The 24,756-nt window shown below is 35.6% G+C and overlaps 2 protein-coding genes across 3 annotated transcripts; both read right to left on the bottom strand.

The window, feature by feature from the left end:
- Positions 1 to 7,375: 7,375 nt before the first annotated feature.
- LOC131173144 (indole-3-acetic acid-induced protein ARG2-like) lies at positions 7,376 to 8,697 on the bottom strand. The gene is made up of 2 exons (XM_058135005.1): positions 8,298 to 8,697; positions 7,376 to 8,142 (listed from the first exon to the last, which is right to left on the bottom strand). Exon 2 carries the CDS (start codon positions 7,883 to 7,885, stop codon positions 7,631 to 7,633), a length of 255 nt encoding a protein of 84 aa, XP_057990988.1. The 5' UTR covers positions 7,886 to 8,142; positions 8,298 to 8,697; the 3' UTR covers positions 7,376 to 7,630.
- Positions 8,698 to 12,574: 3,877 nt separating this feature from the next.
- Positions 12,575 to 18,623, bottom strand: LOC131172580 (putative disease resistance RPP13-like protein 1). 2 transcript variants are annotated; one of them, XM_058133697.1, is made up of 4 exons: positions 14,175 to 18,623; positions 14,007 to 14,066; positions 13,103 to 13,189; positions 12,575 to 12,994 (listed from the first exon to the last, which is right to left on the bottom strand). In XM_058133697.1, exon 1 carries the CDS (start codon positions 18,416 to 18,418, stop codon positions 14,204 to 14,206), a length of 4,215 nt encoding a protein of 1,404 aa, XP_057989680.1. In that variant the 5' UTR covers positions 18,419 to 18,623; the 3' UTR covers positions 12,575 to 12,994; positions 13,103 to 13,189; positions 14,007 to 14,066; positions 14,175 to 14,203. The 2 variants fall into 2 exon arrangements, with proteins under 2 accessions (XP_057989680.1, XP_057989681.1); XM_058133698.1 differs by lacking the exons at positions 12,575 to 12,994; positions 13,103 to 13,189 and adding an exon at positions 13,236 to 13,308.
- Positions 18,624 to 24,756: the final 6,133 nt, after the last annotated feature.

Genomic DNA, 24,756 nt, shown 5'->3' with positions numbered 1-24,756 from the left:
TTAGGCTCCGATTCATAGGGAAAAATTAACTAAGTGTTCAGAAGAGTATAATACGAGTCACATGAGTATAGGATTCTGCTTGTCTTTTCCTGTAATTCTTTGTTTCTAGATTCTACGTTATACCCTGGAAATATAAGATTACCTCGCTTAGTGTCTTGATTTTCGTGGAGTACATGTAAATGTGAAATAGAGTTAGTAGACATGTGAGATCTATCATGAGGATACGTACTCCAAGAAATGTTATATTTTTGTCAGTATGGGTTTAAATGGTATGCACATTTCGTGTAAGAAAAGAGTACATAAAATTGAGTCTTAAAAGTAAAGTTGCCCTAGATAAGGATGAGGATAACACTACTGGCAGTCATCAGTAGATGACCCAAATGTAATAAGTTTGTGATAATAGAAGATTCAGAGAGATAAGAAATTAGGAGACCTAGTCTGTCAGACATATCGTAGTAACTATACAATGTTCTCGATGTCCGCCTGTAAGTCGCAGACATGCATCGACATGAGATTATTGTGTAGAGTCGCGTGCATCCCCGTGGTGCTCCATAATGAGGGTGTTTGAGATGGCTTGCTTTGGTACAGATTATGCGAGCAGAGTTCCATTTTTTCAGAGGTGTTGGGAACTCCTGGCTAAAAGTTTAGAGTTAGAAGATTGAAAGGTCACAGTTGGGTGATAACTAGAGTCATGACTCGCCATCTCAAACATGAGCTAGAGTTACATCAAGAGTTGCCATCGGACTGCAGGTTTGGACTAGTTGCAAAGTAAAGGTGACACTTATAGAGTGAGAATAGTATACCTTGTGTGTATCAAGATGGAATAAAGTACAACTCTACTACCTAGAGAAGGTCGAAACTATGAATTGATGATTTATAGAGCTATGATATGATAAAAGAGTCATTAACTTGACATGGTTACGCAAGGTGGTAGATGTAGTACCTTTGTTGCGCAAGTTAGGATATAGTCCTATCTTTTGAGAATGGATCGAAGGTTATTCCGATAATGATGACTTATGGAATAGTGTCCCGGATGGGACCGTAGAGTGTGGTAGAGAGTAGTTGGCTCGGGTATCACGGAGAGGATACAAGTTCCATTATAGGAATCATATATAATCGATCACGATGGATGTAAATCCTTTGAATTGGATGACGGGTTTGGGTGCCCAAATCTTAAGTTTTGGAATTGAGTAAACATGGAAAATAATAATAATAATAGTGTTAAGAGTAATAAATTAGCGAAGATAAATCACGAAGGCCAATGGATAAAGAAAGTGCGAATGAAAGTTTGGGCAATTGATTGCAGATGCAATATAATCTAAATGCTAGTGGAAGTACTAGCTAGAGTGGTCAAAGGACCAAACTGAGTAGCACAGACATGATAACGCGATAGAGACTCGAAAGATATAGTTAGCAAGTACCTATTATGTTAGGAAGAAGAATGGAACCAGGGATAGAATAGTCAAGTTCTATTTTGGGTAAGACAAAGGAAATAAATGAAAGGACAACCTAAAGAGCGCATAATAAAAGGAACAAAGTTAAGATATAGGATAGGCTAAGTGTTATTCTTGGCAAGGAGAATGACAAGGATGGAAAACCCAAAATGGGACCACATTAGTGAGAAAAGTGATGGAGGTATGGAATACAATAATAATGAGTAAATGTTAGAAGGTGTGCGATGGTATTGCGGACTACCTAAATAGGTAGAGAAAGAGAAGTTAGTAAGCGATAAGTTGAATAAAAGTCACCTAAGGGATCAAATTAATGACCCTAGATAAGGGTGGAATTAGTGTTGGAAGAATTTATTAGTGAGAGAAATCTTTCAGGAATCAACAAAAGTTAAGGGCACAATAAAAACGATGATAGATATGAATCATAGGTCGAGTATAAGTAAAGTTAATAAATTATAAAATATTATGTCAAGAAGGAAAATGGTACGGTAAAGGGTTTATGCAAATGATAACTTATAGGTAGAGCATAATTGTTCTAGGAGATGATGAAATTTGGAGATAAAGACCAAGAAACTTAGGTGAAACGTTATAATATGACAATCGGGTGTAGTTGAATATAAGAGGATATTTTCTTTCTTTTCAAGTTTAGCTTGTGCTTTTGGTTCTAGAAGGTTATATAAGGAACAAAAACTGAGTCAAGGAGACCTAGTTATTGAGAGTTTAGTAGGCACAAATTCATACATAATTTCCTGATATGAGAATGACAGTAAGTGCATACCTAGTATTAAGTATAAAAGGACGAACAGAGTAATGACAGGATTTAGCTACTAAGGCTTGCAACTGTTTTAAACTATGAGCTGGAGGAAGTACTATTTATGGTTGAGATTTAATAGATGAAATTGTTGCTGATGGGTAATTTGAGGTTGAAGTTTAGAAAGCTATGGGCGATATATGATTATATTAAGGAGAATGAACACGTGAAGTATCTTGTTTGGAATTAAGGCATGACACATATTTCCTACACAGTAGTTTTAGTTCAGATGGAACTTATAGTTTATGGGGCTCATATTCATCCAGGATAAGCAATTTCCTACTAAGGCTGATAGGGAATGATAATGTTCTGATAGTTAAGTTGGAAAAAAAAAAAAGGGGATACAAGAAAAAAAAATTTCTATGGGTAATTATAAGTGTTACATAAGGTGAAGAATGTGCTGGTAGGAGTAAATCATAGGGTTAGAATTCTTGAAGTAATGAAACTAGTATTCAAGATAAGACTAAGAAATAAAAAGAAAGTTAAAGTTGATGATGGGATAGACATCTTTGAAGGAAAAGGTGTAAGGATGAGATAGGACTAAAATTAAGGAATAAGTACAGCAGGTTGAAATGATACCAACAATACCAAAAATAGGAAAAGGGAAGTGGATAAGATGCAAAGGACAGGAAGAGAGCTCGATAGAGTCAGTTATAATGATGAGGATAAGGAGTGTCTAACCATTGCCCCTGTGTTAACACTACCTATGAGCGGTGAAGGATACACCGTGTACTGTGACGCCTCCAGAGTTGGCCTAGGGTGTGTTTTGATGCGGAATGGAAAAGTAGTGGCTTATGCTTCAAGGCAGCTGAAGAGGCATGAGCAGAACTATCCCACCCATGATTTGGAAATGGCGGCTGTATTCTTTGCACTAAAAATCTGGAGACACTACCTGTATGGTGAAGTGTGCGAGATATACACCGACCATAAGAGTTTGAAGTACATCTTCCAACAGAGGGATTTAAACTTGAGACAGAGGAGATGGATGAAGCTTCTGGAAGACTATGATTGCCCCATCCAGTACCACCCTGGGAAGGCCAATGTAGTAGCAGATGCTTTAAGCAGAAAATCTTCTGGCAGTTTGGCGCACATTTCAAAGAGAGAAGAGACTGTTGATTCAGGAGGTACATGAGTTGATGGATCAAGGTTTAATCCTAGATCTTTCAGATGATGGGGTATTGTTGGCTCACTTTTCAGTGAGGCCAGACTTGAGGGACAGAGTTAGAGTTTCCCAGCACAGAGACCAACAATTGATGAAGATCATAGAAAGAGTACAACAAGGCGAAGGTGGTGAGTTTGGATTTGCCAATGATGGCGCCCTAGTGCAAGGTTCTAGGATATGTGTGCCCGATGTGGACAATCTCAGAAATGAAATCATGCAAGAGGCACACTACACACTTTACAGTGTCCATCCAGGTTCCACCAAGATGTATCATGATGTGAGAGATAGCTATTGGTGGAATGGCATGAAGAGAGACATAGCAGACTTTGTGTCCAAGTGCTTGACTTGTCAGAAGGTGAAGTTTGAACACCAGAGACCGTCGGTGAAGTCGCAAGAGCTCCCTATCCCAGAATGGAAGTGGGAAATGATCACTATGGATTTTGTGACTGGGTTGCCTCGTACCACGCGAGGATATGATTCGATATGGGTAATTGTAGACCGCTTGACCAAATCAGCTCACTTCTTACCTGTGAAGACTACATATTCTGTGGCACAGTATGCCCGGCTCTATATTCGTGAAATAGTCGATTGCATGGAGTTCCGCTTCCATAATATCCGATGAGGGCCCCGATTCACTTCTCGGTTTTGGAGAAAGTTGCAGGAGGCACTTGGCACACGCTTGAACTTCAAGACGGCTTTCCACCCTCGCATGACGGACAAATTGAAGGACGATCCAAACATCGGAAGACATGCTTCGCATGAGTGTTTTGGATTTTGGAGGTCAATGGGATGAGCGGCTAGCTTTAGTGGAGTTTGCCTACAACAACGATTATCACTCCAAAGATAGGTTGGCACCCTATGAGGCACTATATGGAAGAAAGTGTAGGTCTCTCCGTGTTGGACAGAAATGGGGAAGCGAAGGTGCATGATGTAAACCTAGTGCAAGACACTTGAGAGATAGTTCCTTTAATCGTGGAACGATCAAAACTGACTTTTAGTAGGCGTAAAAAGTTATGCGGACCTAGACGGAGGGATGTGGAGTTTGCGGGACGACTATGTATTCTGAAGGTTTCTCCAATGAAGGGAGTCATGAGATTTGGAAAGAAGGGCAAGTTGGCACCTCGGTATATTGGACCTTCCGAGGTTCTTGATAGAGTGGGAGCAGTTGCCTACCAGGTCGAGCTACCACCCAACCTCTCTCACGTACATCACGTGTTTCACATCACCATGCTCAGAAATACATTCCGATCCTTCTCATGTCTGCACTGGATGTGATAGAGCTAAAAGAGAACTTGACATTTGAGGAGCGACTGTAGCCATAGTGGACTACCAAGTGAGACAGTGAGATCAAAATAGATCCCTATGGTTAAGGTTTTGTGGAGGAGTCGCGGTGGAAGAGTGCACTGGAGTTAGAACGGGACATGCGTAGCAAGTACCCTTATCTGCTCAATGTATAATCATGTGCTTTATTACGCTTTGTGTAAAATTCGAGGACGAATTTTCTGTAAGGGGGAAGAATGTAACACCACGATTTTTATATATTATTATTGGGCTTCGTGTAGGTATCCTCAATTCGCGAAAATTCGGCGGTTGTCGGATGCGTGAATTTCCGGCGCATGCACCAACTACTGGAAAAGTCTCCGAATTGGATCGAGGTTTTGGCTACCCCACCATTGTCATGAATCCCTAGAGCGTTCACTAAGTATTAATCGGCAAAGGTAAACCCGAACCTTTCTTTTTCGTAATTTTCTAGTGCTTAAATAGGATTGAAAATCCATAAAATATTCGTGGTAGCTTAGAAAATTACGATTCTTTTTGCAATAGCTTAGTAATATTTCTAAGGACCGCAGGGCAGTTTTATAATTTTTAGAGCTTATTTGAGCAGTTTTTGCAAAAATGATCAATTATAAGGACTAAATTAAAATTTTACATATTGTGATGAATGATTGATTTGATGGGCCCAGGAGGGGCTGTGTGATATGATTGAACTATTGATATATGGATTGTGAGTATAAAAGTGTGTTTTGAACCCTTTTGCAGGTTGGGTAGGTCCTAGGTATAGGGGAGACTCTGCCGGATTTTCGGCACGACTTAGGACGTAATTGGTCTTTTTCTTTGTTTGTATTGAGTCAGATTGTATTAAATAAATGTAATATGATTGTCAGGTGAGCCGGGACAGCCTTCTTCCTCCGCCCAGCCGCCACAGTAATTTGTCGTCAAGTCTGTGAGTAAAATATTAATTTTAATTATAATTTCGATATTATTATATGTTCAGCATGCCCATGCATCACTTATATGCATATATTTATGTAGTTAAACTCTAGGCACGATTTATGTTGCATTCATAACTGTTAATGTGCCATGAGTGTTGTTGTGGTAATTTGGAGCAGCAGCGTATGCTGGCGTTGGCGTGTGATGTGGTGTGGACTATGGATAGGACGGGGTAGTCACGGCTTGAGTTCTTCGCTGGGACCCGTTCCTTCGAGGGGTAGTCACGGCTTGAGTTCTTCGCTGGGACCCTCGATTTGGTTTATTAAGCGAAAGTCCGGCTTGAGTTCTTCGCTGGCACCAGGTTGGATCTAAGAGAGCTGTATAGGGGATCAACTCCCAATATATTATGATTGATGCTACAGGGTGCGTGAGTGCTCCAAATTACCTTTTTGATGCTATGATGTGAATATGATGTTGATGTTGCATTTCACTCCACAGGGTGCATTAGTTACAGATAGTTATAGAGATTATGGTTAAAATTGATATTTTACTCTCTGAGTCGAACGCTCACTCCTGTTCAAAAATTTTTACAGGCCACAGGAGGATATTTTTTGAGGTTAACCTGCTTTCTCCCTCGCAGGTCGATTACTACTGTTTGTATAAACTTGTTAAATCTTAGAATTTCCGCATGTGTTAGAAATGTTTATTTGATTTGGGTCTGTAAACTAAATTATTATTTTTGGACCTGTAAACTTAAATGTGCTATGCATGTTTGATGGATTGGATGAGGAGCTCCCATTTATTTTATGTTGATGAGTATGTGGATGGTGAGCTGAGATCCCCAATAAACTATATATAGTGTTTACATGTCGGGTGAGTAGAAAACTCACCGTTGGAAAGTCCATTTTATGGCCTGACTGTCCGCTTTGTTTTCTTGAATTTGGGCCCAATGGGCCTTAGAATTTGGTAAATGAACAGTTAAGGCTTACTACGGGCCTCGGGGGCTTTAGGCTGGCCCAGGTCCTAGTGCCGGTCCGGCCCATAGGTTGGGTCGTGACATATTATTAATAGAAAAAAAAAACATTTTTTTCTTATATATTTTGTTTAACTTTTAACAATTATTATAATTTATTTTTTTATGTTTTAACTTAATTAGATAAGTAGATTTTGATGGTATTAGAATGTTATGTTGAGAATCATTAATAGAAAATATATATTTTTTTGTTTTAAGTTTTAAAATTATAATAATTTGTTTATCTTTTAAATTTTTCCTTAAATAATTACGTACTGAAATTAGCATTATCACCAGTATACAAGACAACACATTGAAACCCATTTATCACAATTCAAAAGAAGAGCTAGGAAGCCACAGTTTTCAATACCTGAAGGGGAGCAGCTATATAAGAAATTCTGATTCAGGAAGGAAGGGAAGATGATTCTTCCATAGTTCCATTTGTTCCCAAGACGCTGAAATTTCCAGATCAAATATTTAGAAATTACATGGATTGTCACAAATGGATATCAGTTGGAAGAAAATTGATCAATGCTTTTGCTCTTGTGATTTGAATATCTATACAACACCAGTGCATTGAGTCAATCTATAGTCTTCTCTTCTCATCTTCTCATGACTAACATATAAATAACCCACAAAGAAAAATTTGAGATGCAAGTGAATTTCCCGGTGCGCAGGGGACTAGTTCTTGAATGGTCTTGGAAAATGGAAAAAATACACCAAGAATCAACTATATAATCTTAGCAGATTTGCATACAAAAATGAAATCATATGCACTAAATTGAAATTAATCATTCTATTCCTATGTGAAAGAAGAATTACAAGGTAAAAATTCTTCTTGTCCTAAACGGAGAGGACAGGGGAGCCATAGAAAATGTATAAAGCAAAAGACATGCAAAGACCGGCGGCTGATTCTTGATTCATCCATCCTTTCTTGATATAACATCTATCAACCAAGAGAAAGACTTTATTCGTTTCTATGTTCAATGCTTCTTCAACAGCAAAGCTCTTAGCTCGGCCGCATCAATCTCCTCCCCTACATTCTGTGGTCTATAGCATCCATTACGGGGGTCTGGAATCCATGCGACCTTTTTGGCGAACCCAATCTTCTCCTCCGCAGTTTTCTTGACCGTGGACACAACTCCTTGTGGTGCAGCAGCAGCGGCTGAAAATCCTCGCCTGTTTGCTTTGGTGATGAAAGCAGAGAGAACCTTTGCGTTTGAGAAAGAGCGAGCCATTGCGATTCAAATTGAGAGACTTTAGAGGAACAAACAAGGAAGCAAACTGCTGCAGAAACTTTTCTGTTCTTGTCGAAAGAAACCTTTCCACAGCAGCCGAAGAAACCTCTGCTGCCTCTTCGGAACCTCTAAAAGGCTCTTCTCTCTCTCTCTCTCTATGAAGGCTTCTTGTGGGTTTGTAAGTGGAGATGCCAAGGGGCTTATATAGAGAGGAAAAGCCCGAAGTGGAGGCGCGTGAGGAATACCATCCATTAGGGCTAAACAGACCCCATCCGATTAGGCAAAGCAGAACAGCTTGCTTAATTTAGGCAAAAGTTTCAGGCAGCATAATTTTGACAAGAAACAGGACATTCACTCCAAAAAGCATGCAAATGATCGTGCAATAACAAATTACAAAATAAGTTGCAAATACCTGATTGATGGAATGCTGCAGATCCTACAATCCTTGTTTGTCCCAACTCACACGGAATTCTGGATGTTGTAAATAATCGGGGAATGATTATGCATTGCAGAATTTCAGAATAAGTAGGAATAGAAATTTATCCCTGTGAAGGATTATAAGTACTACAGGAATATTACCTGACTGCTGGGTTGCTGCAGAGCCTTCATTAATTTATCTTTTAAGCAACGGTCTCGCAGTAGAGGACAGCAGTAAACAGAGAGTTCTTGCAGGGCAACAGGGAAGCCTTCATCTGGGAAGGACTTGAGTTCCCTGCACAACTGAATATCTAATTCTTGAGGAGAGGTGAGCTTTTAGATACCCCTGTGGTTCCCAGCACAACTAGTTCCAACAAAAATCTCTCCTGAATCTGAACTCGTGGAGATTTACTAATGGTGATCAGTCGGTACTTAACTCAGTTTGACTCGTTTTGATAAATAAAATAATTTATTTTTAAATATATTTTAATATATTATATTTTTCCTTTAAAAAGTAAATTATAAATAATGAAAATAATAATAATTAAAATTATATTTAATATTGTATATGTGTTTATGATAAACACAATTTTTTTTCCTATAATTTTAAATACTATAATTATTTCAACTATTATTTATAAAAATTTAATAAATTTCAAATAATTATATTTTTATTAAAAAGAAAATAAAAATAATTACCAATTCACAGATAAAAAGCTTCAAAGGAAGCTTTTAAAATTAATTTAAGTTACCATTTTTTTAATGTTATTAAATAAATAGACATAATTATTAAATTTCAAGAACTATAAACTAACCTCTAATTAAATTAAATTCACTCTTAATTAGCTAAATTAATCTTGGACGACTCTAAAATGGTTAGATTTGTTAAAGAACAATATACAAACTTTTTAAAATATACAAAACTTAGAGATCCCCTCAAGAAATGCCGTTAAAAATTTGGACTCTCTTCACATGAATTTCACCCAAAACCCAATCACAGGCATATATCAGCCAATTTAATTAAACTTGTCTCGGGAGCTTGTAATAATTTCCACTTCTCTAGTTTTCTCAGACGGAAATTTTACATGAGGGCTGCTAGACTTTCTTGCATTGCATAGAGCCCAGAACACCGCATGTTCAGATGATTTGATTTTTTTGTTGCAGTCGCTGCCAAGCCATTAATCTCCACCATCTGAAGTTGTTCCTTCTTTGAACCTAATCCAAATATTGCTGCATGTCATCGCCTCCCTCTCGAGTCTCCTCGCTGGCCCAAGCACCTCCTCCACCCTTAACTTCCCCCTCCCCCGTCTGTTTCCCATTCCCTTCCATTATTGTTGTCGTGACCTGCACAGCCCCTTCTTTGTTGATATCGCGAATCACCCACAACCATATGCTATCATTCTCTTAAACATGACCCTTAACTAATCTCTCAGATGATCAATATTAGACTCTCTCTCTCTCTCTCTCTCTCTCTCTCTCTCTCTCTCGTTCTCCCTGTGTGTGTGTGTAATGGTGCTTGGTTTAGGTAACTGGATAATAATTATATGGTCCCACGGGTTAATATCTGCAAATTTTCATATGGGTTCACGTATAAGTTGGCTAGCTTTCTATTCTTTGCATCTGGTTATGTTCTTAATCCTATTGATTAAGCTTTATCTGTCCAAATTCCTATCTGGGTATGCTTAATTTCCTTGATTAATTACAACCAGCTCTGTAATTAATTACAACAACCACAAGAACAATAAATTCAATAAATTTTACATATTCTTTCTTCTAACAGTGTATAAAAGTTGATATTGTAGAGACATTGACTTCTATTAACGATATTAATGTCATCTAAAGCCTTAAGAAAAAGCAAATTAAAGAGCACTTCTATTGTTTTAATTCTGCAAATTAAAAAGCACTTCTATTGTTTTAATCTGCCTGAAAATAGAGCATTTTACCTATGGAAATAGTCTTATATACATTGAATAGAAAAAGCATGATTTAATTAAAACATGAACAATAGTAACAATATATTATTAATAGTAAGGAATTATTCTAACAGCAGATGATGTCTGTATTTAGCTTTTGAGTACTTTAGCATTCTAATTCATTATCCAAAGTTATGTGCATCAAATATCAAATTCTCCCTTGAATAATAATCAAGAATCTCAATATTATAATATCCGTTCATCTTCAAAACTAAAGGAACTTGTTTTAGTGCATTCCATGCCTGTTTCTACCTTCATCTCCACAAGGTAACACAATATTCACAGTAAACATTCCATCTTCAGTTTGATTCATAGGATAAGCAACATCTGATAGATTTAATTTAGCTAATACTTCTTTTAGGATGTACTCACATGACAATTTTACATGAACCAATTGAAAATGAAATTACTGAGGAAATTAAGTTTCACATTTGCCTGTTAAAGTTTATTTCATTTCTCTCTCTCTCTCTCTCTCTCTCTATATATATATATATATAAAGGAAGAAGAAAAGTTACCAACCTTATTAGCTGCAAAGTAGGAGAAATCAAAGTTTTTAAGAAGTCCTTAAAACACCCTCACAAAAATAATAATAATAATAATAATTGAAAAGGAAAAAGATTTTGACAAACCTTATGAGTTTAGAGTGGAAACACTTGTGAAGGGAAACCCATAATGTCATAATCAGGTGAAAGAAAAATTATATATTAAAAAAAAAAAACCTTAACCATGAGATAGAAGGCTGTGAAGGGATAGCAAGACAACAAAAAAATTTAGATGATGAAATACACAAATTTAAAGCAATGCAAAGAAATTAGAGCAAAGATGATCATATATTACAGGGAAGTGAAGCAAGAGTTGTTGTGAAAGCAACTAAAGCAGAAAGCGATATTTATAGGGCCTGAAGTAGATTTGAACCATACCTTATTTAATGACTCATCAGTAATGAAACATAAATGCTATCTCATCTTGTAACATTTCTTCTACTGTTATTTCTGCTAGGACAATGAAATGGCTACTTTCTGGTTTCTTTTCAATTGAAAAGGGCCATTTAGTCAGTATTTGACTTGCTGAAGAGTTCAATAGCTTGTGTTAGACCTCTTAATACATTAAAAGAAAGAAATGCCTGGGAGCATTAAATACAGCATATCAAGGCTCTGGATTCTGGAAGATATCGCAGAAATTTCCAAGATAGGCACCGAAAATCATGTGAAAAGTAGTGTAAATTTGTATAAATGTAAGGGTATTCTGGTCAAGATACTGGTTTTTTCACATGTCAGTACATGCAAGGGCAAAGTAGAGAAAAAACTGTGAATTTTGGAGCTGTAGCAATTTTGTTGTACAATTAAGCTCCCATCCATTCATATCAACATATGTTCATGATCCATCAGAGAAAAAAATCAGACAAGGAAACAAGCAAAGCCATAGCAGAGGGCCAAGTCTTCTGCTACCATCACACTACCACTCATCTGTACTGTTTAAACATGTAGAAACTTGGGGGGATACCAATGAACTAGACATAAAGGAAATTGCACTTGGAAAACTCCATTGAGAAAACAGAAATATAAAAAGCTGCTATTATGTTCTGCCAGCAATCGTTTCTTTCCCTTGGACTCCTTATGACAGCTGCTGCAATAATAGAAATGCACTTAATGTAGTTAGTTTTGAAGAAAAATAATACCCACAAATGTTTAATACCCACAAAAATAATAAATATTAAAAAATAAAAAGTCACATATTAAATAGTAATAATAATAAAATATAGGTAAATTTGCCAATAGAAAAAAGTCTAATAAAGTGTCACTTGTCGTGTAAAAATGGACTTATTTTGAATACAAACTTTTTTATATTTATGTAAATATAGATTAATAATTATAAAATTAATTTTGTATTTTGGTCAGTTTAAAACATAATGAAAATTTAATGAAAGACTTCATTTTAATAAACAGAAACTAAATATAAAGATTTTTAATTTAATTTTTGAAGTAGTAACACTTTATTTGTAATTTTAATTTAATCTCATAAGAAAATATTAGTTCTTTTTTTTTTCCTTTTATATTAAGAAAATAGTAATCCATTTATTTTAAGAAATTAAGGATGGAATTTCATTTATATTTGGATTCTTTTTTCAAAAATCCAAACCCCAACTGAGGCCCAGGCCAGATCTTGCTATGGAGCAATCACTGTCCACAAGAAATGTCCAAATCCAAGACTGCTGGGCTTGAACCAGTGTAGGATATTGCAACACTGAAAGATAATAACCATCTTAACAAAAAACACTTCATGCTTCTAGGCAAGAAGTGAAATTAGAATTACAACATTGTCACCATTTCTTCCACTGAAATTTGTTCCAATCATGAAGCTCCAATAATCAGTCCCTTAAACTAGTTTGGAAGCTTAATGAAGGAATGAAAATTTTAGAATAAAGAGAACACAAAATAAAGAACAGCAAGGCTACTCTTCATACGTGCATAGCTGAGGATGCATTACTGATCTTTTGTTGAGACTAGAAGATTACAATCTGCTGATAAAACACAGCCAGGATCATTGGAAAAAGCTACTTTCTTGATTTTCAAGATGGCTATGACTGAATCTCATTTTAAATAACTCTTCAAATGTCCCTTTGATAATATTATGAAATTGGAAGCATTCTCCTATTAGCATTTTCAATGAATCCCACCCTGCTCTGATGAAGTCTTGAGCTCACTTTCTACCATTTCTCTGCGATGACATACTAAAATCAGCATCGTCACCAGTATACAAGAAAACACATTGAAAACCATTTATTGCAATTCAAAAGAAGAGCTAGGAAGCCACAGTTTTAAATACCTGAAAGGAAGCAGCTATATGAGAAATTCTGATTCAGGGAGGAAGGGAAGATGATTCTTCCATTTGTTTCCAAGAAGCTGAAATTCCCTGATCAAACAGTTAGAAATAACATGGATTTCAGTTGGAAGAAAATTGATCTTTTCCTTTGCTTTTGTGATTTGAATATTGATCTCTGTATACATTTGACAGCAGCGCTGGCTCATATGCTGAAAATTTGTATGTACAGAAAAAATTTCATTGGAGAACCAAATAATTGAATAGTAGACGAATTAAAAAGAACAAACTGAAAAATACCACCAGCACAATCAAGCAGCTTACACATTATCAGAGGCAGTAACATCTTCCTTCACATTATAATGTACTCAAAAGCAAAATCATGTTTGGTAACAGAGTTTAAAACAAATCACGTTGTAGAATTCAATTCAATTCTGACAAGAGTCCATGAATTCACATGTATGGAATTATTGTTCTTATAATAATAAAATTCAATTAAATTTGAGCGTTTGAAATTATTGAAAGGTGAATTGAAGTTATGTAATTTAAATTGTCTTTTTGGTTTTAAAGAATGGTCACACCATCGCCACTAAGTGAATGTTTACTCACTTTGACTTTCAATTGTTGAAAAATGCATACCACTCAACAGAGTTTCCAAACATGAAAATTGAGCAAAACTCTTTTAGGAATTGATGCTTACATTTGGACTTGCAATTTTGGAGTAAGATGGGCTGGAAAACCAGGATAGACTACAAAATGCAAACTGCTTCATTTGGAAAACCAATAGCGCCTAAATCAAATTTAGGCAAAAGTTTCAGCCAGCATAATTTTTACAAGAAACGGGACATTCACTCTCGAGAAGCATGCAAATGATCCTGCAATAACAAATTACAAAATAAGTTGCAAATACCTGATTGATGGAATGCTGCAGATACAAAATTCCTTGTTTGTCCCAACTCACAACAGAAGTCTGGATATTGGAAATAATCAGGAATGATCATGCATTGCAGAATTTTCAGAATAAGTAGGAATACATATTTATTTCTGTGAAGCATTATAAGTACTGCAGGAATATTACCTGATTGTTGGGGTACTGCAGAGCCTTAATTAATTTATCCGGATACGGGGGATATGACAAATAATAGGCCAGTAATCTCCTCCTCTATCTTTTAAGCAACGGTCTTGCAGTAGAGGACAGCAGGAAACAGATAGTTCTTCCAGTGTAGCAGGGAAGCCCTCATCTGGGATGGAATGGAGTTCCCAGCATAACTGAATATCTAATTCTTGAAGAGAGATGAGCTTTTGGATACCCCTGGATATAGATTTCAGATTCTTGAATTTAGAGATTCTGAGGTCAGTTAGAGATGTGGGAAGCAGTAAGCCATCATCATCTGGAAAGGAAACCATATCTCTAGTTGAACCCGAGTCATGGATGGTCAATTTTTTAAAAGAAGCGAGTCTGTGGAGTCCCCATTCTGGCATTGGTTGCTTCAGATTCAAGCATTCATAGATCGAAAGTTCAGATAGGTTTGGAGGTAAACACCCTTCTGTTAAGGACTCCATACCTCTGCAATATGATACCTTCAGAGATCTAAGGGAAGTGAGGTGCTGCATGTGATTGGGTAGAGACCTCAAATTTTTGCATCCATAAATCTGAAAAGAGACGAGCATTGGGTTGGGCAATCCCATTTTTGGGAACAATTCTAATTGATGACAGGTGGATATTTGTAAATATTGGAGGCACTGTAGGTTTTGCATATGACTGGAGAGAGACCTCAATCTTTCACAATCACAAATTTGTAAAGAGTTAAGAGTAGGGATGTGCAATTCCATCCCTGGAAATGACTCTAATTGAGGACAATTCCAAATTTGTAATATTGTGAGATGAGAAAGCCCATAATATAGGGAGTTTAATGATTGTGTCGTCCAATTGCGAATATTAAGAGTCTTAAGGGAATCAGGATACTTGCCATTCAGAGAGGACCTGAGAGATTTACATTCATAGATATACAATTCCTCTAGATGAGACATCTCGCTACTGTAATTACAGTGACCCACATTTCCCTCGGGCAATGACTCCAAAGAACCACACCTTCCGATTATAAGGCGTATCAAGTTGTGTGGCAAACCCCTTGCTGGGAAGGAGACTAAACTTCCACATGAGCTGATTCTCAAATCATTGAGAGACTTAAGGTTGCTCAGCCCACTGGACAACTCCTTCAGATTAGGACACTTGTATACCTCCAAAACTTCAAGATTGCAAGGCAAAAGCCCTTCCTCTCCATTTACCAATGACACAAGCTGATTACATTCAACAATTTCCAAACGCTTTAGACTAGTAAGATAGTCTAAATTGGTTCCATCAGCCCACAAGTATCTCAGCTCATCACAACTCCAAATCTCCAAAACTTCGAGTGACCCCAAGGTCTTTGTAAGGGCTTCATCCAATCTCACCAACCCTGACACACCTTCAATTTTTAAGGTAGTGAGAGAGGTGGCATTAGACACACTCCTGAGCACACTCTCTTGACATCTACTGATAGAGAGTGTTAGAAGAGATGGAAGTACTTTTGGTAAATCAACTAACAGCTGGCAATCACAAATATCAACTTTTTCCAAGGAAGGAAGGAAAGATGGCAATTTTCCAACCAACTTGGGGCAATATACTATTCGAAGCTCACGTAACTTAGGAAATTTTGCCACAGAATCCTCACACAGACCATTAGACCATGACCATAGCTCCCACTGATACATATGACTAATCTCTAGTGTCTCCAAACAAGAAAAGCATGAATCATCGTTGTAAAACTCAACACCTACTTCTTTCACTGCACTCAATCCTTCTATGCTCAACTTTTTTAATGACTTCAATTGTCCTAGTGGTGGCAATAATTTGATTTGACAACAATTGGTCAGCTCCACCTCCACCATGCTAGAGAATGAAGGCTCTCCAAGCCACGATGGGAATTCCTTTCCACCAAATGAACTAATTGAGAGGCTTGACAGACATTGATGTGGCCGTAATGAGTTGAGAACTTGTTCTTCATCACTTGAATTCACAAAACCAGAGGAAAATTCATCGTCATCAACCCAATCCAAGTTTAATTCAGTGATACCAGGCTTATCCTTCAAATTGGCAAAATCTGCATCTTCAATATTTAACACATTCTTCAAACTTGTAATATGAAGTTGCCCTTGTAGATTCAGTTTCTTCAACTCTGTTATTCGTCCATTGATTGTCCCCACCACAAACTTAGTCAACGTGCAAAGACTAGTCAAATTACCGATATGTGGTGGCATATCTTGCAACTCCAATGTGCCAATAATATCAAGATGCCGCAAGTTGAGTAAATTGCAGATGCCTCTTGGTAACTCAATAAGCTCAAAACAATCACGCAACTTCAATGTCTGTAAATTGAGAAGTTTATCCACAGATTCAGGCAACCTTTTGATTTTAGTACGCGACAAGTCAAGGTAGCGTAAGTGCTTTAAGGCACCAATTGAATCCGGCAACTCCACAATCTCATAATGAGTTAGAGATAACACCCTTAAGCATTTTAATTTTGGCACCAAATCATGCATCACATTACTAGATAAATAGTATCTCGGAGTGAAGTACTGCTCATTAGTGTAACTCAATGATAAAAATGTCCGCAAGCTTTTCATTCCATAAAAGCTTTCAAATCTTTGAAAAGTATTTCGGCCATGAGGAATAAATGATGAATGTCGAATCTTTGCATATAATTTTGCACTCTCCAACTTATCAACCAAATGCAAACATGTTCCTCTACTAACAAAGCGAGCTAAATCATGAATTAAGTCATGCATTATATATTTCGATTTATTATCATTAGATTGTTGAAAAAATGATCTTGATAATAAATCATCAAAATATTTATGACCCAAACCTTCACAATCCTTCATTTCCTTCTGGTCATACAAGAAACCCTCAGCCATCCATAATAAAGCCAATTCATCCTTGTCAACTTCATAATTCTTTGGAAATATTGCGCAATAAGCAAAACACTGCTTCAAATGAGGTGGAAGATGAAGATAGCTCAACCTTAAGGCTGGAAGAATATTGCTTTTGTTGTTTGGTAATTCCCATATCTCACTGCTCAACAATTCCTTCCACACATTAGGATTTGGTTTACCCCTTAAGATGCCTCCAAGAGCTTTTGCTGCCAAAGGTAATCCTCCACATCTTTTGACAATTTCCTCACCCATTTCTTTCAGCTCCAAGTGCTCCTTAAAACTAGTTGCTCCCAAAGCATGTTGGGCAAACACGTTGAAGCACTCATCATACGATAGTTCCTTTAGAGGATAAGCTGGAGTAGTACCCATCATCAATGAAACCTCCAAACTGCGAGTTGTGACGATAATTCTGCTTTGAGGCGTCGCTGCTTCAAAAGGACTCCGAAACACAGTCCATTGCTCATAGTTCTCAGTCCAGACGTCATCCAGAACAACTAAAAACTTTTGTTTAAGCAACTTTTGCTTCAATTTTACCTGGAGTGAATCCAAATCTTCATCATCACCACTATCTCCCAATTGAAGAAGAACTGTTTTGGTGACCCTGAAAACGTCAAAATCTTCACCAACAGAAACCCAGGCTTTCAAATCAAACTCCAATGTGGCATCATTGTAGACAAGCTGAGCTAGAGTTGTCTTGCCGAGGCCTCCCATCCCAATTATAGGAATCACAGAGACCTCCGCATCATTTGTCTCAGCATTCAACAATTTCAGCATCGCCTTCTTATCTTCCTCCCTACCATAAACCTTCGCTTCATTGACTAAAGAGGTTGAGGGCGGTCTTTCCGTCACATGGCTGACCCTCCTTCTAGTATACTCTGCTAAACGGAGTTCATCTTTTTGCTTTATGATCTCATCTAATCTAGCACCAGCTTTCTCTATCTTAGCAACCATCTCAGCATTAAACTTAACAGTATTTAGATTTACATTCACCCCATTACACATGATAGAGAAACAATTTTGCACCTTATTATTTGTACGAACAGATTTGTCTTCCAAGTTGTGTCGCTGAACCTCCGTGGCAAGTTCATCAATGATATCCTCCAGGTCGTAAGCCAAGTCTCTGAGATCGCTTAACCAGATCTCCACCAATCGATTTGCCATCTGCTTCTCTTCTGCATCTTCAAGCACCGCATGAATTCTCTTGAGCATCTTCTCCCACTTCTTGAGTTGAGTCAAGACTTGCCCTTGGCCTATATATTTCATAAAGTCAATGGAGTTCAATCTGTGGAGGAGCCCCTGAAAGCAAACGGAGAGGATAGAGCCTCCAATAGCAGTCACAATATCCATTGCAAAGAGTGAGTAATGAGAGGAGAAGCTATGAACTGAAGATTGAAAGAAAGAGTTTACAATGGAAGGTATTGAAGATTGAAAGAAGTAAAAGCTTTGAGAAGGTCCTCTGAGTCTGAGACAGAGGAACAAGAAGGGAAGGATGAAGGAAAGTACCAAGTGGTCCTCCTGATTTTGTAGAAAGAAGAAAATGATAATTTGTTCGTGTTTGAACTTGAATTACTATCAGTCCATTTACTGATAGGTCCGAACTAGTTCCAACAAAAGGCCCAACTAGTTCCAACTTCCAAGAAAAAGCTTTCTTGATTCTATGGATTGGATTAATTTCCCTGATTTTGATGTTGTGCGGTGTTCGCTCTCCCACTCTGAAACAATAATATATTATAATTTTTTATTAAAAATTAATTTATTTTTATATATTTAAATATTATAATTTTAATAAAAAATATATATATTATTAAAATTATATTTTTAATTTATAATTTATTTTTTAATAAATAAATTTATATTATATAATAATAAATTAAAATAAAAAGAAAAATTTTCATTGAAAACCCAATTGCATCCCCACCCTATCTTTGAACTCTTGTAAACTGTGAATGAAGGAGCGATCTCCACCCATTGTCATTCCTTCCTAATTCTGAACTAACGAAGGTTGATTGATTGCATGGGTTGAATGTTTTCAATTATTTGATTTAACCGAACCATATAAAAATGAGTTTGTTTAACATAAAATGATTTTAAATTTAAGAAATAATATCTAAATCAATTTTAAATTGTATCTATTTGATAATCATTATTTAAATTTATTTATATAAATAATTAATTAAATATAAAATATATATTTTTATATTATATTTTAAATAAATAAAATTTAAATATTTTATATATTTATTAAAAATTTAAAACATAAATTATTATTACAAAATATTATATATATATATATATATATATGTATATATATTATTAGTTACAATATATAAAATTAAATAGATTCAAATATAATCGTGGTATCAATAATTGTATTTATAATAAGTTTTTATATAGTGATTTTTTGGATACTCTACCTATTATCATATGATGGTGAACAACATATATTAGATGATATTTCAAACTCATACGAAAGAGATAATACTTAATTTAGTTTGACTCATTTAAAAAAAATAAATGAAATTTAAGTCTAAATTTTAAATTCTTTTAATAAATGAGCTAATGAACGCAACTTTTAAGAAGTGTTTAATTCAATTGATAGTTGTTAAATGTCTAAACAATTAAACTAATGTTTGATCAATTCTTTAAAAAAGTAACTGATAGTTGATAAAATATTTATTAGCTGCTTTTTAGACCGGTTCTAATTGTAGAGTTGTTCATGAATTGCAATATTATTTTTTTCATTGTTCGACAAAAATAACTCCAATATTAGAAGCATGTGAATAAAGATTTAAATAATAGTTATTAAAGTAATATTTAGTGTTTTGATCATATCGCTTATTGATACTGTTTAATGACATAATATTTATGATAAAGTGTTTAAATCACCATATAAATAGTTAAACTGTTAGTGATTATCTGTTTATAAAGTGATTTAAAAAAGAAGTGTTCAGTAAAAATAGTTATTGGATTAACCGTTAAATGTAAAAATAATGATATCATTCTGATAACCTTGATTAAAATGCTATTTCAATATCTAAAAAGCAGAATGATAATTTTTCATGAATCACTCATTCAACTTCTGAATACTTCTATCAACATTATACTACTGAATGGTATAAATAAAAAATAGTAACATTATTAAATAATACTTTATTATTTTATATCTCGTGAAACCTCACTAAGTGAACAGTAATGTTCACGCATTGTTGTTCTACACAACTTAAATAAAAAATAAACATAAATTACATTTTTTTTTTCATTTGTTTACAAAATTTTACAACAGTAAAGTTTAAATGATTATTTAAAATATTATTAAATATTATTAAAAAAATATTTTTTAAATATATTAATTAAAGAGTATTATAAATTAATTTGAAATTATATTTAATATATTTTAGTTATAAAATATTAAAATAAAAAAATTTTAAATTATTTTAACGTTGTTTAAAATAATATTTGTAAAATATATATATTTTTTAATTTTGAGTATAATACTAAATAGAATGATAATTTTTTAAGTTTTTTTTTATACTTTCTTCTTAGGTTATTAAATTAAAATTTATACAGATTATTTACTATTTTAAATATTTCAAGAGTAAAATAATTGATATAATATAATAAATTAACAATTATATATTTATTTAATAATAAAATTAATTATATGACATAATAAATTAATAATTATAGATCTGTCACGACCCAACCTATGGGCCGGACCGGCACTAGGACCTGGGCCAGCCTAAAGCCCCCGAGACCCATAGTAAGCCTAACTATTCCTTAACCCAACTCTAAGGCCTATTTGAGCCCAATTTCAAGAATTCAACCGGACAGAATCCGACCATAAAATGGACCTTTCAACGGGGAGTTTTTGACTCACCCGACCTGTAAACACAATATGTAATCAATTGAGGAGCTTAGCTCACCCTCCACATACTCAAATGTCATAAAAATAAATGGGAGCTCAGCTCCCTCATCCAGTCCAACAACCATGCATATAATAATAAGTTTACAGGTCCAACATGGTAATTATATTACAACCCAAATCAAATGAATATTTCTAACACGTGCGAAAATTCTAGAAGTTAACAGAATTATACAAATATTAATAAATGACATGCGAGGGAGAAAAGCAGGTTAACCTAAAAAAATATCCTCCTGTGGCATAGAAAAATATTGAACAGGAGTGAGCGTTCGACTCAGAGAGTAAAATATCAATTTTAACCATAATATCTATAACTATCTAAAGCTAATGCACCATGTAGAGTGAAATGCAACATCAGCAATATTTTCATATCATAACAGCAAAAAGGTAATTTAGAGCACTCACACACCCGATAATGTCAAATAATACATATATGGGAGCTGATCCCCTATACAGCTCTCTTAATTCAACCTGTGCTAGCGAAGAACTCAGCTCGGATTTCCACTTAAATAACCAAATTGGGGTCCCAACGAAGAACTCAAGCCGTGTCTACCCAAAGGACCGGGTCCCAGCGAAGATCTCAAGCCGTGTCTACCCGTCCTATCCATAGCCAACACCACATCATACGCACGCCAACGCACGCACACTGCTCCAAATTACTACAACAACATCCATGGCACTTTAACAGTTGTGAATGCAACATGAAACGTGCCTAGAGTTTAACTACATAGATATATACATATACGTAATGCATGGGCAGGCTTGAACATATAATAATAGTGAAATTACAATTAAAATTAATATTTTACTCACAGACTCAATCGAAGTCACTGTAGCGACTGGGCGGAGGAAGAAGGCTGTCCCGGCTCACCTGACAATTTTATTACAATCATTTAATAAATTTGACTCAATACAAACTAAGAAAAAGACCAAATACGTCATAAGTCGTGCCGAAAATCCGGCAGAGTCTCCCCTATACCTTGGACCTACCCAACCTGCAAAAAGGCTCAAAACACACTTCTATATTCACAACCCATATATCCACAACTCAATCACGTCACACAGCCCCTCCTGGGCCCATCCAAACAGTCATCAATCACAATATGTAAAATTACAGTTTAGTCCTTATGATTGACCCTTTTTGCAAAAACTACCAAAATAAACTATAAAAATTCTAAAACTTTGCCCCGCAGTTCTTAGCAATATTACTAGGCTATTGCAAAAAGAATCATAATTTTTTGAGCTACCACGAATATTTTATGGATTTTTAATCCTATTTAAGCACTAGAAAATTACGAAAAAGGTTCGGGTTTACCTATGCCGATTCCGACTCCGGAGACGCGCTCGGGACTTCTGACAATGGTAGGGTAGCCAAAGTCTCTATCCAATTCGGAGACTTTTTTGATAGCCGGTCTGTCTGGTCAGAAATTCACAAACCTGGACAACTGTCGAATTTCCTCGAATTGAAGGTACCTATACGAAGCCCACAATACGGGGGTTAGTATATAATTTTTACGGAATTTTCTAAGCTCATTTAATGCTCAGAAAAACACTACGAAGTTCCATGGGACCCACCGAAAAATGGTGCCGGAAAATTTCGAAATTTATATTGCCGCGAAGCTCTCGACGAGTGGAGTGCTCTTGTACTCTTGGTTTTCTCGTGGGGTTCATGGTTTGTGAGAAATCTAGCCCAAAAGTTAAAATGGGCTAAAACTTCCCGGACAAAAATTGGACAAACCGCTCAATGGATTTTGATGTTCTTAGTGTCTATGGAAAGCTCTCAAGGTGTAGATGGGTTTAGACATAAGACCCGGCCCAATCGGTGGTTGGATCACGGATTCGGCCGGAAGATGAAGCAATGAGTCATGGCGTCACACGCCGCGCGACATTTCTGGTGTTCCAGCGCGGTCCATGTGGGAGGGGTTGGGTGGCGCACGGCGAGGTGGGCGCCGGGAGGCGATTGGCGGCGAGGAGGTGAGAGGAGAGAGAAAACGGGAGAGAAAGAGAGAGAGGTAACGCGACGCGGGAAGAAAAAGAAGAAGGAGAAGGAACCGGCCCGATTTGGCCAGTCCGATCCAGTCCAGTTCGATTTGACCAGTTCGATTCAGGATATAAAATTTTAAATTTTTTACTCTGCCTTGGGACCGAAAATGAGGTCCAAAAATTTCGAAAAAATTCCAGAAAACTTAAAAAAATTCGTAGACTCCAAATATATTTTTAGTTTTGCCACGTGGTCTTTAAATTAATTTTTAAAAATCATCAAAGTTTTTATTTTCAGAAAATCGAACCTGATTTCTAAAATCCGAAAATTTTCAAATAATTTCCTAAAATTCAAATAAAATAAAATATCAATATTTACCTAAAAATAATAAATTTAAAAATTAGGGGTCTTACAAGATCTATTTGATAGTACTAATTTTTTTATTTAAAGTGCTATGTAAGTTATTTATACTCTTTATTAGTATTTGTAATTTAATTTTGTTTGGTATCATATTAATATCACTTAATTAAAAAATAAATAATCCATTAAATATAATTTTTTCAAATTATAGTATTTTAAAATATAAGAAATTCAATCAATTAAATAGTAATTGAATAGATAATTGACCTTTACTTATACATATCTATTATTTTTCTTATATTTTAGTAATACTTTTTTAATATTTCCGAAGGTCTTGTTGTCGATTTTGTTTTTGTTTGTACTAAAAGTTTTTTTTATTCTATTAATAATCACATAAGCACTTCTTAGAATTAATTGAATTTTTTTAATTGTTTCATCAATATATTGAATAGAATCTTTTTTTTTTCAATTCTGAGCCGGTGATTCTATTGTTATTAGTGAACAATAATGAAAAAATTCCTTCATAGAAATAAAAGACATAATTCATGTGGATATGGTAAGTTTTAAGTTTTATAAAATTTTATAACAAAAAATAAAAACAATTATTAGCTGAAAACTCTACCTCATACTAATAATAATATTAATTTGATCTCTATACATTTTCAATTATTGTAACACCCCTGATTTTTTATATATTATTATTGGGCTTCGTGTAGGTATCTTCAATTCGCGGAAATTCGACAGTTGTCCGGATCTGTGAATTTCCGTCCAGACAGACCAGCTACCGGAAAAGTCTCCGAATTGGATCGAGGTTTTGGCTATCCCACCATTGTCAGACGTCCCGAGCGCGTTCCCGAAGTCGGAATTGGCAAAGGTAAACCCGAACCTTGCTTTTTCGTAATTTTCTAGTGCTTAAATAGGATTAAAAATTCATAAAATATTCGTGGTAGCTTAGAAAATTATGATTCTTTTTGCAATAGCTTAATAATATTGCTAAGGACCGCGGGGCAAAGTTTTAGAATTTTTAGAGCTTATTTGGGCAATTTTTGCAAAAATGGTCAATTATAGGGACTAAATTGAAATTTTACATGTTGTGATGGATGATTGAATTGGTGGGCCCAGGAGGGGCTGTGTGATGTGATTAAGTTGTGGACATATGGATTGTGAATATAGAAGTGTGTTTTGAGCCCTTTTGCAGGTTGGGTAGATCCTAGGTATAGGGGAGACTCTGCCGGATTTTCGGCACGACTTAGGACGTATTGGTCTTTTTCTTTGTTTGTATTGAGTCAAATTTATTAAATGATTGTAATAAAATTGTCAGGTGAGCCGGGACAGCCTTCTTCCTCCGCCCAGCCGCCACAGTAATTGTCGTTAAGTCTGTGAGTAAAATATTAATTTTAATTGTAATTTCGATATTATTAT

Source organism: Hevea brasiliensis, chromosome 14 (genome assembly GCF_030052815.1).
Source record: "Hevea brasiliensis isolate MT/VB/25A 57/8 chromosome 14, ASM3005281v1, whole genome shotgun sequence".
Taxonomy (NCBI): Eukaryota; Viridiplantae; Streptophyta; class Magnoliopsida; order Malpighiales; family Euphorbiaceae; genus Hevea; species Hevea brasiliensis.
This window is presented reverse-complemented; position numbering and strand designations above follow the sequence as displayed.